At 43.0% G+C, this 17,767-nt stretch overlaps 1 protein-coding gene across 1 annotated transcript in view; it reads right to left on the minus strand.

The window, feature by feature from the left end:
• Nucleotides 1-17,767, minus strand: part of ROS1 (ROS proto-oncogene 1, receptor tyrosine kinase) — a 190,164-nt gene that overhangs the window by 169,607 nt on the left and 2,790 nt on the right. The window contains exons 2-6 of the mRNA XM_056563593.1: nucleotides 16,420-16,489; nucleotides 15,908-16,056; nucleotides 13,573-13,708; nucleotides 11,771-11,978; nucleotides 10,602-10,678 (exon numbers count right to left, since the gene is read on the minus strand). Of these exons, the coding sequence (XP_056419568.1) occupies nucleotides 10,602-10,678; nucleotides 11,771-11,978; nucleotides 13,573-13,708; nucleotides 15,908-16,056; nucleotides 16,420-16,489 (640 nt within the window). The remainder of the gene's footprint in view (nucleotides 1-10,601; nucleotides 10,679-11,770; nucleotides 11,979-13,572; nucleotides 13,709-15,907; nucleotides 16,057-16,419; nucleotides 16,490-17,767) is intronic.

The raw sequence follows: 17,767 nt of genomic DNA on the forward strand, positions 1-17,767 counted from the left end.
AAAGTTGCCCAGTTGTCCATAGCAACCAATCAGATCACTTCTTTCATTTTTCACAGGCCTTTTCAAAAACGAAAGAAGCGATCTGATTGGTTGCTAAGGGCAACTGGGCAACTTTTCCTCTGCACAGGTTTTGATAAGTGTCTCCCACTGTCTTTATCTTTGTTTTAGTAGAGAATCCTAAAAGGGACTCATTTAACTAAAGATAAAAAATGTCATGTTTCTTGGGGCCAATTTCAGTGAAAGCAGTAGAGCATTAATGATGTTATCTTCTCACCCGTTACAGCCTAAAGATGATAGCTGCTGACATAACACATGTACGCTCTGCTCTATTAGCCGTGCATGTATTATGAGTGAGGAGAGGGCGACAAGACATTTTCAGACATGTTGGATTTGAAACCCAACATATTCAAACCATTTATCGACCAAAATCTGCCACCTTTAATCTAATGTGTATGGCCAACATAAGCCCTGTGCTTTTCCACAAAACTATTGTTCACAAAACAATATGAGCTTTACCCCTTTCTGGCCCCCCAAATTATGATTTGTGGTTTAGGTTTTTTCCTCCTAACATTCTAAGACCCATAACTTTTTTATTTTTCCACCGACAAAGTTAGATTAGGCTTATTTTTGTGAGACAAGTGGAACTTTTTACTGGCACCTTTTATTTTACCATATAATGCATTATGAAGCCAGAAAAAAAAATGTATGGTAAAACAGACATGCTAACTATATTCTACAGGTCAGTAGGATTCGAGTGGTTCCACTTGTAATTTGTGCTTTGCCATGTTCTAACTCTTATAACTTTTCTATGTTTTTACTTTTAGAGCTGTATGAGTGCTCATTGTTTTGAGCTGTAAGCTTTAGTTTTATTGGTACCTGATTTGCCTCCTTTTGCATTTTTGATCACATTTCAAACCATTTTTTCTGGGATGTTATGTGACCAAAAATCAGCGATTTTGGTGTTTGGATATTTTTGCGTTTGCACGATTGACCATGCAATATCAGGAATTAAATAGTTCAGACAATTCTGCACCAAGCGAAACCAAATAGGTTTGTATTTTTACATTTGGAAACTGGGAAAAGGTGGATGATTTCAATTTCTATTAGGGTGGGGGATTTTTTAAAATACAGCAGTAAATAGTAGTAATGAATCCCGCACTCACCGCGTCCACCGCTTATAGAAGGAGAGGCTTCATGGAGGGAGTAAGACTGATATCGGGGGCTCAGAGGCAACAACCAGTGGTTTTGTGCAACAACTGGTGGCACAAAACCACGCCGTTGCCTCTGAGCCCCTGATATCAGTCTTACTCCTTCCATAAAGCCTCTCCTTCTATAAGCGGTGGAAGCGGTGAGGCGGGATTCATTTCTACTACGGTATTTACTACTGTATTCATTCATGTTCTCTCTTTATATGCGCACCAATCACACCACCCCATGATTTAATTTAGTAGCGCTGACTTCACATAAACTACCTCCCAGGTGCTTGACTCCTTAGCATTGGATTTTTAAAAATGTTTAAAAAAAACATTTTTATCATTTTTTTTCCCCCACAAAAATCAGTCAACTGCTTTGAATATATCAATGTAATGCTATTGCATTACATTGATCTATCAGATCGGCACATTATTGCTACAGCCTGCTATAGGCAACCTGTAATAATGATGGAGCCACAGAAGATGCCGAAGCTTAGGTAAAGCTTTGGACTGCCCTGGCAACTCAATGGCACCTTGCAATTACATGGGGCTGATACCCCACAAGGATGCTCAGATGTTACTGTTTAAATGATGTGATCACTTTTGATCTTGGCATCTAAAAAGTTAGATGACGGCCATATGCATGAGCGCAGATGCCCGTCATTACCAGCAGATGTCAGTTGTTGATAGCAGTGGCCATCTGCTTGTTGTGACACGACCCAACTCCCCAGCCAGTTCCATACTCCCTTACCCGACCCATGACATATATATGATGGGTTGGGAAGTAGGTTAAAGGGAACATGTCACAGTGAAAATGCAGTCGAATTGCCTGGCAGCATGTTACACAGCAGGAGGAGCTTAGCAGAGTGATATACACGTTTGTGGGAAAAGATTCAGTATAACGTCATTTATTCATGTAAACTTCTGCTCATTCTGGGCTTAGGAGTCCAGTGGGTGTTCTTAATCAGTAACTGACAGCCTTCCATGTAAATGTGTACATACAAATATAACTATCAATGACTTATTAGTAGTGTTGAGCGGCATAGGCCATATTCGAATTCGCGATATTTCGCGAATATATGGACGAATATTCGTCATATATTCGCTAAATTCGCATATTCGTAATATTCGCGGTTTAAAAATTTGCGTATGCGAAAATTAACATAGACCAAAATTAGCATATGCAAATTTTCGCATATGCGAAAATTCGCACGCCAGTCTCACACAGTAGTATTAGAGCCTTCTTTACAACACACAAGCTGGAAGCTGTCACGATTCGGCTACAGGTTGTGGATCCTCTGTGTCAGCGAGGGATTGGCGTGGACCGTGCTGGTGGACCGGTTCTAAGAGGCTACTGGTGTTCACCAGAGCCCGCCGCAAAGCGGGATGGTCTTGCTGCGGCAGTAGCAACCAGGTCGTATCCACTAGCAACGGCTCAACCTCGCTGACTGCTGAGAAGGCGTGGGACAGAAGGACTAGGCAGAGGCAAGGTCAGACGTAGCAGAAGGTCGGGGCAGGCGGCAAGGTTCGTAGTCAAGATGGATAGCAGGAGTTCAGGTAACACAGGCTTTGGACAACACTAAACGCTTTCACTGGCACAAGGCAACAAGATCCGGCCAGGGAGTGCAGGGGCAGTGAGAAGATATAGCCAGGGAGCAGGTGGAAGCCAATTAAGCTAATTGGGCCAGGCACCAATCATTGGTGCACTGGCCTTTTTAAGTCTCAGAGAGCTGGCGTGCGCGCACCCTAGAGAGCGGAGCCGCTCGCGCCAGCACATGACAGCAGGGGACCGGGACGGGTAAGTGACTTGGGATGCGATTCGCGAGCGGGCGCGTCCCGCTGTGCGAATCGCATCCCCGACGGCCATGTCAGTGCAGCGCTCCCGGTCAGCGGGACTGACCGGGGCGCTGCAGGGAGAGAGACGCCGTGAGCGCTCCGGGGAGGAGCAGGGACCCGGAGCGCTCGGCGTAACAGTACCCCCCCCCCCCCCTTAGGTCTCCCCCTTTTTTTGTCCGACAACTGCTTTACCTGGGACGAGGACACCGGGAAAGAATGGAGGGTTTCCTCAACAGCAGGCAGTACAGCAGGAGTGGGAATGGGGAGGGAGGGCAGAGGGTGAAGCTTGGCACGGGGCAGGGTGACACCAGGACGGGGGCCATGAGGAGGCACTGAGGCTTGCCTGACGGGACTGGAAGGGGGGGAGAGGCATTTCTTGTGGCAAGCAGAGTCCCAGTTCTTGATCTCCCCGGTGGTCCAGTCAAGAGTGGGAGAATGAAGCTGGAGCCATGGCAGACCGAGGAGGACCTCAGAGGTGCAGTTGGGAAGGACGAAAAATTCAATCCTTTCGTGGTGGGGTCCAATGCACATTAAGAGGGGTTTTGTGCGGTAACGCACGGTGCAATCCAATCTAACTCCGTTGACCGCGGAAATGTAGAGCGGCTTGACGAGACGGGTCACCGGGATGCAGAACTTATTCACCAAAGACTCCAAAATGAAATTCCCAGAGGCACCAGAGTCCAAGCAGGCCACGGCTGAGAGGGAGGAATTGGCTGAAGGAGAAATCCGCACGGGCACCGTGAGACGTGGAGAAGCAGACTTTGAACCAAGAGACGCCACACCCACGTGAGCTGGGTGCGTGCGTGCGTTTCCCAGACGTGGAGGACGAATAGGGCAATCCACCAAGAAATGCTCGGTACTGGCACAGTACAGACAAAGATTTTCTTCCCTACGGCGATTCCTCTCTTCCTGGGTCAGGCGAGACCGATCCACTTGCATGGCCTCCTCGGCGGGAGGCCCAGGCGTAGATTGCAAAGGATGCTGTGGGAGAGGTGCCCAGAGATCTAAGTCTTTTTCCTGGCGGAGCTCCTGATGTCTCTCAGAAAAACGCATGTCAATGCGGGTGGCCAAATGGATAAGTTCTTGCAGGTTGGCAGGAATCTCTCGTGCGGCCAGCACATCCTTGATGCTACTGGATAGGCCTTTTTTAAAGGTCGCGCAGAGAGCCTCGTTATTCCATGATAATTCGGAAGCAAGAGTACGAAATTGGATGGCGTACTCGCCCACTGAAGAATTACCCTGGACCAGGTTCAGCAGGGCAGTCTCGGCAGAAGAAGCTCGGGCTGGTTCCTCGAAGACACTACGGACTTCAGCGAAGAAGGACTGGACTGTGGCTGTGGCAGGATCATTGCGGTCCCAGAGCGGTGTGGCCCAAGACAAGGCCTTTCCTGAAAGAAGGCTCACTACGAACGCCACCTTAGACCGTTCTGTAGGAAACAAGTCCGACAACAACTCCATATGCAGGGAACATTGAGACAGAAATCCACGGCAGAGTCTAGAGTCCCCATCAAATTTGTCCGGCAGGGACAAGCGGAGGCTAGGAGCGGCCACTCGCTGCGGAGGAGGTGCAGGAGCTGGCGGAGGAGATGGTTGCTGCTGTAGCAGAGGCAGAAGTTGCTGTAACGTGGCGGTCAACTGCGACAGCTGCTGTCCTTGTTGGGCAATTTGCTGCGATTGCTGAGCAACCACCGTGGTAAGGTCAGCGAGACTTGGCAGCGGCACCTCAGCGGGATCCATGGCCGGATCTACTGTCACGATTCGGCTACAGGTTGTGGATCCTCTGTGTCAGCGAGGGATTGGCGTGGACCGTGCTGGTGGACCGGTTCTAAGAGGCTACTGGTGTTCACCAGAGCCCGCCGCAAAGCGGGATGGTCTTGCTGCGGCAGTAGCAACCAGGTCGTATCCACTAGCAACGGCTCAACCTCGCTGACTGCTGAGAAGGCGTGGGACAGAAGGACTAGGCAGAGGCAAGGTCAGACGTAGCAGAAGGTCGGGGCAGGCGGCAAGGTTCGTAGTCAAGATGGATAGCAGGAGTTCAGGTAACACAGGCTTTGGACAACACTAAACGCTTTCACTGGCACAAGGCAACAAGATCCGGCCAGGGAGTGCAGGGGCAGTGAGAAGATATAGCCAGGGAGCAGGTGGAAGCCAATTAAGCTAATTGTGCCAGGCACCAATCATTGGTGCACTGGCCCTTTAAGTCACAGAGAGCTGGCGCGCGCGCGCCCTAGAGAGCGGAGCCGCGCGCGCCAGCACATGACAGCAGGGGACCGGGACGGGTAAGTGACTTGGGATGCGATTCGCGAGCGGGCGCGTCCCGCTGTGCGAATCGCATCCCCGACGGTCATGTCAGTGCAGCGCTCCCGGTCAGCGGGACCGACCGGGGCGCTGCAGGGAGAGAGACGCCGTGAGCGCTCCGGGGAGGAGCAGGGACCCGGAGCGCTCGGCGTAAGAGAAGCAGAGAGGGATGATCACTGTGATGTTTACTGTGAAAAAAAAAAATGACCAAAAAAAAAAAAGAATATCCGTAATTACGAATACATAGTGCTATATTCGCGAATATTCGCGAATTCCCGAATAAAATTCGCATTGCGAATATTCGCGAGCAACACTACTTATTAGGGCTGCCCACTGTTCACACAATCGGGTTTATAAGTGCAGATATGGAATTACAATGCCAGGAATGGATTACAAAAGAGAAGTCTTTCCTTTATAGTCCTCTATTAATAATATATTATTATTATTATTATTATTAATAATAATAATAATAATAATAATGTTTTTGTGTTCAGTAATTGCAATTGAAAATCTGAGCCCAAAGTTTTAATGAATAAATTACAAATCTGCTGATTTTTTTCTCATAAAACTTTATATCAATCTGCTCAGCTCCTCCTGCTCTGTAACGCGCCATTTGTTGCTAAGACTGCTTGCTCAATCTGACAGAATCCCTATATTAGGGAAAAGAAGCAGGGGGAGATGACACGTTCTTAGTCATAGTCTGACTATAACTAAGAACATATTGTTCGAAATGCATAAATCATTTTGCATTAGTTGTCCATAATGTATTTTATAACTTTGTATGCATTAATAAGGATATTTTCTGCACCATTCCCACGTGAGCTGGGCCTTTTTTCAGTTACAGTATTGTTTTGTTATGGTTTAGCTGTACGAAGCAGCTAAAATAGCAAGAAAAGTCTGGTTTTCTATCTACAGTCAGTAACTGCTGTATCTGAATAATCCAAAAAGTGCATACACAGACAGGCAGTTCATTACTGCTGTTAATGGAGTACTCCACCCCAAGACATCTTATCCCCTATCCAAAGCATAGGGGATAAGATGTCTGATCGCGGGGGTCTCGCCACTGGGGACCCCCGTAATTTAGCATGCGGTACCCACCTGTTTCTTGTTCGGAAGCGCTGGAGGGTCTGGGTTGCGACCACGGGAACAGAAGTCCTTGATGCCACGACTCTGCCCCCGTGTGACGGCCGTCACGCCCCCTCCCATAGCCTTGCATTGAGGGGACAGGGTGTGATGTCACAAGGGGGCAAAGTCATGACGACACGGACTTCCTTTCCCGTGGTCGCGACCCAGACCCTCCAGCGCTTCCAGACAAGAAACAGGTGGGTGCCGCATGCTATATTGCGGGGGTCCCCAGCGGCGGTACACCCGCGATCAGACATCTTATCCCCTATCCTTTGGATAGGGGATAAGATGTTTAGAAGTGGAGTACCCCTTTAAGGAGGTCTACATCCATACTGAGTGTTCACTATGTAGTTTTGCAGGCAGCATTACTCATACATCGTTTCTAAAAGGTCTACAAGTCAAAAGAACAAGTCAATCATTGCATAACATTTTTCTAATTTGCATAAAGCATATCTAATCTTTTCTTCTTAAATGCTAGAGATACTCTGGGGGCAATACATTTTACATCCTCAATAAAAATATCAACATTCTGAAGTATAATCAGGAACTGTCATCCATACACGAAACAGCCATAACATTAAAACTAAACAGCTCTGATCTGTAGAGGCTTTGACTCTGAAGGTGTCCTGTGGCATCTGGAACAAATATATAAGCACCATATTCTCTCAACTGGATAAAAGTCTGAATGGTGAGGGTCTGATTACATATAGGTACCTTCCTCAATAGCTTAAAAGGGTACTCCGGTGGAAAACCTTAATCCTTCCAGTACTTATTAGCTGCTGAATACTACAGAGGAAATTCTTTTCTTTTTGGAACACAGAGCTCTGTGCTGACATCATGACCACAGTGCTCTCTGCTGACACCTCTGTCCATTTTAAGAACTGTCCAGAGTAGGAGAAAATCCCCTAGGAAAACATATGCTGCTTTGGACAGCTCCTAAAATGGACAGAGATGTCAGCAGAGAGCTCTGTGCTCGTGATTCAGCAGAGAGCACTGTGTTCCAAAAAGAAAATAATTTCCTCTGTAGTATTCAGCAGCTAATAAATACTGGAAGGATTTAGATTTTTTAATAGAAGTAATTCACAAATCTGGAAAAAATAGAAAAAGGCCAGCAAGTGGAAGCATAAAAAACTTGACTTTATTTAGGAATCCTTCATTAAAAAACCTTCAGGTGGCAGACAAAAAAGCACATATAGAAAGGGTCCCAAGCAGTAGCTGACACGTTTCCGATCTATCGATCCTTACTCATAGCTTGCTAGTACTCAAATGAGGCATCCTTATATATGCAAGGATGTATTCCCTAATCCACACAGATAAGCTAGGAGATAGACCGTACGAGTTGGAGATGTCGGCGCTGGATGAAGAAGCCAGGAGAGATAGTAGCATAAAATCAAGGCAGATTTATTGGATGCAATCCGTTTCGCTGCGCATGCGCAGCTTCCTCAGGCATTAATCCACACAGGAAAGGGAGGGACAGGTTCATATCACATGTGCAAATGATTAAAACCAAAAGTGGGTGGGACCCATGCAAAAATATATGATAGAGACCCAAAAAAAATATAGAAAAAAATATAAACATGTATAAAAATACTAATAGTGTAATATTAAATCTGTTTTGCTGTTTAAACCATTTGGCTGGGTACTGTTCAAAAGGTAAATCCATACTGTTTCTCTGTTGTGGAGGGATCAAATGTGGTCTCCTCCCCTTTTGCTATGTTTGACTTTTTCAATACCCGAGAAACAGTCATGTCTGAATTGTGGCATAACAAAAAAATTTTGGACATATTAGAAATGCCTGAAGCCAAAAGGCCAGCTGCATGCCTGATGTGTTCCTGCATGCGTTTTTTCAATTATCTTTTTGTGGAACCCACATATACTAAATTACATATAGTGCACATCACCTTGTAAACAACAAAGTTGCTGTCACAATTGATGAAATCATTTATAGTATGGTTTTTGCCATCGATTGTCCCCTCCACTTTATAGCATTTTTCGGCAAAAGGACAGACCACACAACGTGTTTGGCCACATTTATGAAACCCTTTTGTACTTAGCCAGTGTGTATGGGGGCTTGCGGTATCTACCATACTAGGGACGAGGAGGTTAGACAGCGTGGGTGCACGTCTCGCTGAGAATCTGATCCCCGGCTTAATTAGTTCACCTACCACAGGGTCTGTGGATAGTAGGGGTAGATGTTTTGTAATGATACGTTTGATGTCATTATACTCTAGATTGAAGGTTGTTTAACTTTCTGGCACCAGTTGATTAAAAAAAAAAGTTTTCCACCGGAGTACCCCTTTAAAAGTTGACAGGCTAGTGAGAAAGTGACCTATGGGGGTCCCCAAACATGTTTAGACTGTGTAACCTTGAGTGAGATTGTTCCCCATATGTCTAAAGATATCAATCACTATTATCAACTGCTACACGTTGTTGCCGAACATTCATCATTGTTTACCAGGATCACTCTCTTTTTGGGAGTCTGCACTCCAAAATAAGGAAGCTGTGACCTTACAGCACTGAAACTGACTTAGTCGGCATTCCAGCTCACACATACAACGGGTCCGCTAGCTAGCAGAAACCACGTACAGTGTTAGAGCAGAGAGCAGATGAAATCTGAACGCGAAGGACGAGAAAGCATTGATCAACTGGGAATGGAGCATAGCACAGGATGGTACATAGCACCAGCACATTTATTTCTCTTCACAGGACAGTGCATAGCACCAAACTATCTACTTTTTTAGAGTACATTCACACCACGTTTATGCAATACAGTTCCCGTATAAGTTTTCAATGTGAAAACCATATGAAACCTTATTGGAAACCGTATGCATTGACTCTCCATTGAAAACCATATGCCAAAAGATGCATCAGGTTGTCTTCATTTTGCATTCTGTTCGGTTTTGTCACTTTGTATCCCGTACCCAAAACCGTAGTCTACCACGGTTTTTGGTCTGGGTGAAAAACCGTATTAACCCGTATACGTTTTTCTTTAACATGTAAGTCAATGGGAACTGTACAGAACCGTATGTGCGTATGGTTCCATCCGGTTTTCACCATACAGTTTTTGACTTAGCACAGTTTTTTTTCTTGGAATTTCAATCAAACAAGTGAAACTTTATTCTTAATGGAGTGAAAAGTTAAAAAACGTATACAGTTTTTTCTTAAAAAACGGATGCAACCGGACATCATTTTTTAAACCGTATACAGGTTAATATTTGTACACACGTTTTGATACAGTTTAGTCCGGTTTTGAGGAATCAGTTTTTCATCAAAAACCTGTATTGCAAAAATGTGGTGCGAATGCAGCCTTACCCTGCAGGACGATGCATAGCACCAAACCAACTAGCATTGGCATTATTGTTTGTACTACAAAATTACAAGTGCACTTTATCTATACTGAAAAGATTATTATTATTATTTATAATGTGACTCCTTTGTGCAATAGAAGAAAATCTGATGTCATTTTCTATATAAGGATACATTAGTATAGATTATTGTAGTATTTTATAATAACATCACACAATAAGGATACATACTGTACTATTTTATAATGACATTACACAATACCTATTCAAAATATAACATAATAATGTCTGACTATAGACTCTATGGAGGGGATTTATCAAGATTGGCATTGCCAGTGCACAGGCGCCATTTGATTTATCTAGAAGCGCATGCCTTTACATAGAACCAGTGAGCCTATGCGTCCGTGCTGTGCTAATTTCAACAGCAGCTTACACTTGTTAGCAAGTGTGAACTGTCAGAAATTTGGCAAAGCAGGGATGGCCATGCATCCTTCGTATGTAACCACTGCATGCACTGTGCAAATCTGCAAATATTTTTAACATTTTTGTGCACAGCTGTATCTTGCGCACATATTTTTCGACCCTTTGATAAATATTCCCTATGGGGGAGATTTATCAAAACCTGCACATAGAAAAAGCTGCCCAGTTACCCATAGCAACCAATCAGATCACTTCTTTCATTTTTCAGAGGCCTTTACAAAAATTAAAGAAGCGCTCTGATTGCTTGCTATGGGCAACTCACCAACTTTTCCTCTGCACAGGTTTTGATAAATCTCCCCTTATATGTTTATACTATAAGCTTATATTGCACATTCGTGAACTGTAATCCTAATGCACAAAGTACCTGATGATTCCAGCGTAGTAATATTACCTTCTGCCACAGGGCCTTCACCTTCTACATTTACTGCTGTGATAAAAATCCTAAATATAAACAATACTTGTTATGATAAAAAAAAAATATGGTACAGACAGAGGACAATAGACTATAGGGGATGCCCTGCTGACATTGTACGGACTGAGAGAGGGGGGTACTACACAGGTTCAGTCTGCCCTGAGGAACATTGGGGCATCATGGTAGCTACCATTGCCGTCTATATAGTGTGTATTGTGTCTCTAAGACTGAGCCAGGGTAGATTTCAGTTACAATATATACCTGTTTGCAGACATAAGTTTCAAAGGGTTGTCCAGTGAAAGACAACATATCCCCTATACAATTTATAAAGAATTTTTAACTCCTTTTAATATAAATCTTGGTTTACAAAAAAGACCACTAGAGCTCCCCATACTGTTCAGAACATGGTCCTGTCTGGCTGCAAAGCTGACTCAGAGGGAGGAAGTGAATGCATGGTGAGTGAGGGTGGGCTCAGTACATGCCTTGGACACTCCTCTTCCTGTGCAGTGGATATCAGAATGAGTAAGCAGCGAAACAGAGGGATTTGTGAGCCAAATTCAGAAGGTAGACACATAAAAAAGACATGTAAAGCATCTGCATGACCTAATGAGTAACATATATAAGCATTTTTTTCTGTGATAAGACAGGTACACATTAAAGGCCAGTTTTGGTAGCAGTATCTCTCAGGAAAAGTAAAATTATTCTGTCATTTAAAAGAAAAAAAACTCTTTTATATCGAGTGTGTTTATTCACCCACAAGAGCCTTAGAGGTACCTTATTAGTAAAATACCATAGAGAGCGCGTATGCAGCTGTTATGGGAATCTTTACTACAGGAACAAGAACCTATGCAGGTCTACCTGCTTCAGAGGAACTCCCTTGGTGCCAAAAAGGTGTAAAAATTGTCCAAAGGAGGAACAACTTTATGGGGAAACCATTTTGTTGTTTTTTTTTTTTTTACCACCAAGACTAATTTACTATATCAATTTTGTCTATCTACACAAATTAAATAAAAAAGTTATAATATTCCTTTAATAATTTATTATTGTTATATAAAAATAGTTCTAGTTGCAGAAGGCTGCATCTTTTATTAATTTTGGTTCTATATTTTTTTGGTTATTACCTGTAAGTTGTTGATGGTTTTGTACCATAAAACTGAAAATGTTGCTTCTCACCCACTGAAATGTGGTTCGGGATTTCCCCATCAGCAGAAAGTTTCAAATTGTACCCAACAATTGGGCCATTTGGGAAAAGTGGAGGAAGCCAGCTGACTTCTATTGCGTTGCTGCTAAAACTGTGAAGGCTTTCAACCAGAGGTGGGGAGGCAGGAACTGAAAATTTGCATGGAAATAGAAATAAAGTTTAAAAAAAAACATTTCCTAGACTTCAAAGTCAGTGAATTAGCATGTAAATGATGATATCTACATTGAATAGATACTAGGAAAAATATTAGTGATTACATTTTTATTTAGCAATTCGGTCAATGAAAACGCATCAGCTATGGAAGCAGTACCTTTATGCCGGGTTTACACTACAGAATTTCCGAGTGGAATTCTATTTGAAATTCCACTTGGAAATTCTCATGCATCTGACTAGGGATTTACTCCTGCAATGATTGGCTAGGAGTAGCATACAACCAAAGCACCATTCATTTATACAAAATATGCCTGAAAGATAACCCTTTACATCATTTGCAAAATTTCATTGTGCACATCCAATATGGTAAGATGCAGATAAACACATTTGCAAAACTCTTCTGTACCTAACTTTAATGTGTACCTATCATTTGCAAAAAACTTTATATATAATTTAGATAACATATTTACACTGATGACAAGCAGGGTTCTGTACACTGAGGACAAGCAGGGCTCTGTACACTGAGGACAAGCAGGGCTCTGTGCACTGAGGACAAGCAGGGTTCTTCTGTACACTGAGGGCAAGCAGGGCTCTGCACTGAGGACAAGCAAGGCTCTGTGCACTGAGGACAAGCAGGGCTATGTACACTGAGGACAGGCAGGGCTCTGTACAATGAGGACAAACAGGACTCTGTACACTGAGGATAAGCAGGGCTCTGTGCACTGAGGACAAGCGGAGCTCTGTGCACTGAGGACAAACAGGGCTCTGTGCACTGAGGACAAGAAGAGCTCTGTACACTAAGGACAAGCAGGGCTCTGTACACTGAGGACAAGCAGGGCTCTGTCCACTGAGGACAAGCAGGGCTCTGTCCACTGAGGACAAGCAGGGCTCTGTGCAGTGAGGACAAGCAGGGCTCTGTACACTGAGGACAAGAAGGGTTCTGTGCACTGAGGACAAGCAGGGCTCTGTACACTGAGGACAAGCAGGGCTCTGTGCACTGAGGACAAGCAGGGCTCTGTGCACTGAGGACAAGCAGGGCTCTGTGCCCTGAGGACAAGCAGGGCTCTGTCCACCGAGGACAAGCAGGGCTCTGTCCACCGAGGACAAGCAGGGCTCTGTGCACTGAGGACAAGCAGGGCTCTATACACTGAGAACAAGCTGGGCTCTGTACACTGAGGACAAGCAGGACTGTGTACACTGAGGACAAGCAGGGCTCTGTACACTGAGGACAAGCAGGGCTCTGTACACTGAGGACAAGCAGGACTGTGTACACTGAGAACAAGCAGGGCTCTGTGCAGTGAGGCTCTGTGACACACTCCCTGCTCACACATCAGGATGATTGACAATCCAGGAGTCTGCACAGAGCCATGCTTCCTGTATTTGGACTCCTCGCAGAGACACACAGGCAATAGCTGCAGGGACAGCATTTTTTTTTTTTGTCACCCAAAAATATAAAAAAAAATTTAACCAATGCATATTGCAAATATCCATATAATGGTATTATCTACACTTTAACAAAGAAAAAAATTAATAAATAAAAGTGATCTCAATGATAGCCTTTATTCTTACCTCCAAATGCAAGGGTCCGATAGGCAGGGCTGGGCTGGGAGTAGAAATGTAGCTGACAAATAATCCATATGACACGGAAAAAATACTCTGTGTAAGGTTGCAGATTACTTATTGTATGTAAAGCCTCTGTTATTATCTGTAGTTTGAAGACATCACAAATTAGGGGTTACTATTCACACAAATAACCAACAATGTTTAAGGCTGCTTTCACACTATAAAATTCATCCGTTTTAAAGATCCGTTTGATGTTCTGTTATGAAAACCCTGAAAATTAGCCATTAAATGTCCGTTAGAAAATCCCATACGTCCGTTAGAAAATCCCATTATAGTCTATGCATGCACTATTTCTTCCATTCATTCTCCCGTCACAAACTAACGTCCGTTATTAATAACGGACTATAACGGATTTATATAATGGGATTTTCTAACGGACGTATGAGATTTTCTAATGGACGTTTAATGGCCGATTTTCAGGGTTTTCGTAACGGAACAGCAAACGGATCTTTAAAAAGGATGAATTTTATAGTGTGAAAGCAGCCTAAGTTAAAGGTCCAGCAATATGTAAAAAATTATTTAAGTGACGTGTTCCCAAGTATGGTTTCACCTTCCAGTTAATTTACAAAAGTTTTCATCTGCAAATTTTCTGGCCATTTTGGTGTAGCCATTTAGGGTCTATTCACACGTACAGTATTCTGCACAGATTTGATGCACAGGATTTTTCTGCTGCAGATTTCAATGTAAACTGAATGATCTGAAATCCTGCACATCAAATCTGCACAGAATACTGTACATGTGAATAGACCCTTACAGGTTGTTTTTTGTTTTTTTTTTATGAACTGGAACCACTGGAGCTCATATTTCTAAGAATTCTATAATGCTTCATACTTTTTTAGCTTTTTGTTACACGTTCCAGGGACTAAAACCCGCCCTTTAACTTTGTAAATATCATTGACCACAATGCATTGCACTCTAGTAATAAAGAACAAATAGTATTTTAAAGTTGCCTTATAGACATGAATGGGGAACATAACACCATAAATCTCAAAATCAGATAAAGTGAATTCTATAGAAGTAACAGCATCCTACCCATGGTCATGTATGCAGGACTGGGCAGAGGACTAAGGGTGACTTTACATACTTCCACATTGCATGGGATTTAGTGATTCAACTTAAAGGGGTACTCCCATGGAAAACTTTTTTTTTTTTTTTAAATGAACTGGTGCCAGAAAGTTAAACAGATTTGTAAATCACTTCTATTAAAAAATCTTCATCCCTCCAGTACTTTTTAGGGGCTGTATACTAAAGAGAAATCCAAAAAAGAAATGCATTTCCTCTGATGTCATGACCACAGTGCTCTCTGCTGACCTCTGCTGTCCATTTTAGGAAGTGTCCAGAGCAGCATATGTTTGCTATGGGGATTTTTTCCTGCTCTGGACAGTTCCTAAAATGGACAGCAGAGGTCAGCAGAGAGCACTGTGGTCATGACAGCAGAGGAAATGCATTTTTTGGGGATTTCTCTTTAGTATACAGCCCCTAAAATGCACTGGAAGGATTAAGATTTTTTTAATAGAAGTGATTTACAAATCTGTTTAATTTTCTGGCACCAGATCTTGTTTACGAAGGAAGTTTAGAACCTGTTACTACATTTAAAGGGTAGTCTAGGAAACTAAACTTATCTACACTCATCTCCTATCCACAGGATAGGCGACAATTGTCTGATCACTGGGGGTCTGACCGCTGGGACCTCCCACAATCTTTGTATGGCACCCTGTCTTTTTATCTGTCCTTGCCAAGCTCCAACCCCCACCTTCCTGGACGGGCGCAAGAGATGGCACGTTCAGCCAATCACTGGCTGCAGCAGGACATTGAGGCCTGTGACTGGCTGAGCGGGCCTTTACTGGCACTTATCCAGGAAGTTGGAAGCTGGAGCACGCTGAGGACAGGTAAGTAAACAATGGAATTTAGTCATAAAGAAAAGTCGAAATTGGGCAGTCTACTAAAGAGTTTTCCATGTCAACATCATTTTTATTGGAGACTACCTAGCAGCTGCATTAACACACAGATTTTTTTTAACCTTATATTCAAAGTTTTTATGTTTTGGAAAACTTGTGATTGCAATTACACAATTTCTCAAGTACTTGTTTGTGAATTTTTACACAGTTTTCATATTATACTCACATATTTTTCACCAAGTTGTTGAATGGTATGCATTTTTGAAGCATGTAAAGCCATATTGCTTCCATTGATAAGAGTCACTCAGATCAACCACGTTTTTAATAAAGTATATAAGTTTGTTTTAAGATTTGAACTATGGATAGGTATGGATAGAGCTTACCTTGGTATTCTCCCATTCACTTGGAATATTCACATATTTGCTCTGAACCATATATGTTGCTCCAGATATATTCGCTAAATCCCATCTCAATGTTACATTATGTGATCCAATAAAGGACACAAAAGGAGGTGTTGGGTCAATAATACAGTCTGTAAAACAAAATAAAGAAGTTTAGTCCAGATAAACAGGTATTACCACACATTTGCTTTTAGGTTAGACAATCCTCATGTTTGCTTCCATATAAAATTGGTGGAAGGTGTATGAGACATTATACAAATATATTTTACAGGATTTGGACAAAATAACTAGGACACACTTATTTTTACATAGTCAAGCTGATCCAGGCCCAGGCTGGCCATCGGGGCATGGCTCAACATCTGCAGCTTTGGCTGCTCTGCTCAGCCTATGCAGCCTGTGTGCTGGAGGGGGCTTCACAGGGGGACGATCATCAGTCCCAGAAACAATAAACATAGTTGTAAGAAGTCTAAACCACTGTGTCTTAATGTGCATACCTTCTAACAAGTCTTGGCTGCTCTTGACAGAAACATTTAAATAGTGGCATTGTACATCACAGTGTATAACCTGTAAAAATAAACACATATATATGTATATTAAAATACATTAGAAATTAAATGACTTCTAAATATTCAAATTCTTTAGCATTATGTAGCATATGCATTATGTATGTATGATAGATATGTGTAGGTATGATAGATGTATGCATGATAGATGTATGTATGATAGATGTGCGTATGATAGATGTGTGTATGATAGATAGATGGGTGTATGATAGATGTGTGTATGTATGCTAGATGGGTATATGGTATGATAGATGTGTGTATGTATGATAGATGCATGCATGATAGATGTATGCATGATAGATGTGTGTATGTATGTATGATAGATGTGTGACCTATCATACATACACACATCTATCATCCATGCAGACATCTATTATGCATGCATCTATCATATTTATACACATCTGTCATAAATACACACATCAATCATACACATCTTTCATGCACACATTATACATACGTATACACATCCCCACCTCATCCTCAGTTTTCTCACACCCCTCTCATCCTCACTAAACCCATACACACACGCACTCATCCTTGGTCTCCTCAATCCCTGAATGCCCGACCTGCTGCTGCAGCACATAGTATAGTATATATACTGCAGGCTCCCTGGCTATGATGCCTGGTTGCAATTGTGACCATTGTCCCCTCTGTGAAGGTGCCACCTGCATCCGATGGACCCAGAGGGACCCATTTTAGGACCAGCCCTGCATGCCAGGTTGTGTCACTTGAGCAGCTCGGCTCCGTCTCCTTGACACTTGGCTGAGTAATAAAAAGACAATTTTTTTAAGGTTTGGCAGCCACCATCTTGAGGAAAGGTTCACCATTAGGTTGAATCTAAGATCTAAGTGCATTAGAATTGTTTTGCAACAGTTCTGATCCATGTGATTTCAAACAAAGGGGGAAATGTGTTTTCTCTAGGCCACAGCATGATGGCAGCAGATATATGTGATTGACCTCAGAAGGTTTTTTCAGTAAAAATAGATACACATTGTAGTGACTCAAGGTCCTACAACTCTTGACGTGTGATCACAGGTTGTGTACACATACACATAACAGCATGATTACCTGGGGACTAACTGCCTACTGGGGGGGGGAGGCTATATGCCTACTGTGGTGGAATGATTACCTTGGGACTACCTGCCTACTGTCTACTGACTACCTGCCTACTAGGGGGGGGGGGGGGCTGTTTTGCTAATCTGCCATAACTGCTATAGTAGACATACTTCATGGACCTACTTACTTACCCACTTTTACTGTGTTTGCCACCAATTAG

The sequence above is a fragment of the Hyla sarda genome, chromosome 3 (assembly GCF_029499605.1).
Source record: "Hyla sarda isolate aHylSar1 chromosome 3, aHylSar1.hap1, whole genome shotgun sequence".
Taxonomy (NCBI): domain Eukaryota; kingdom Metazoa; phylum Chordata; class Amphibia; order Anura; family Hylidae; genus Hyla; species Hyla sarda.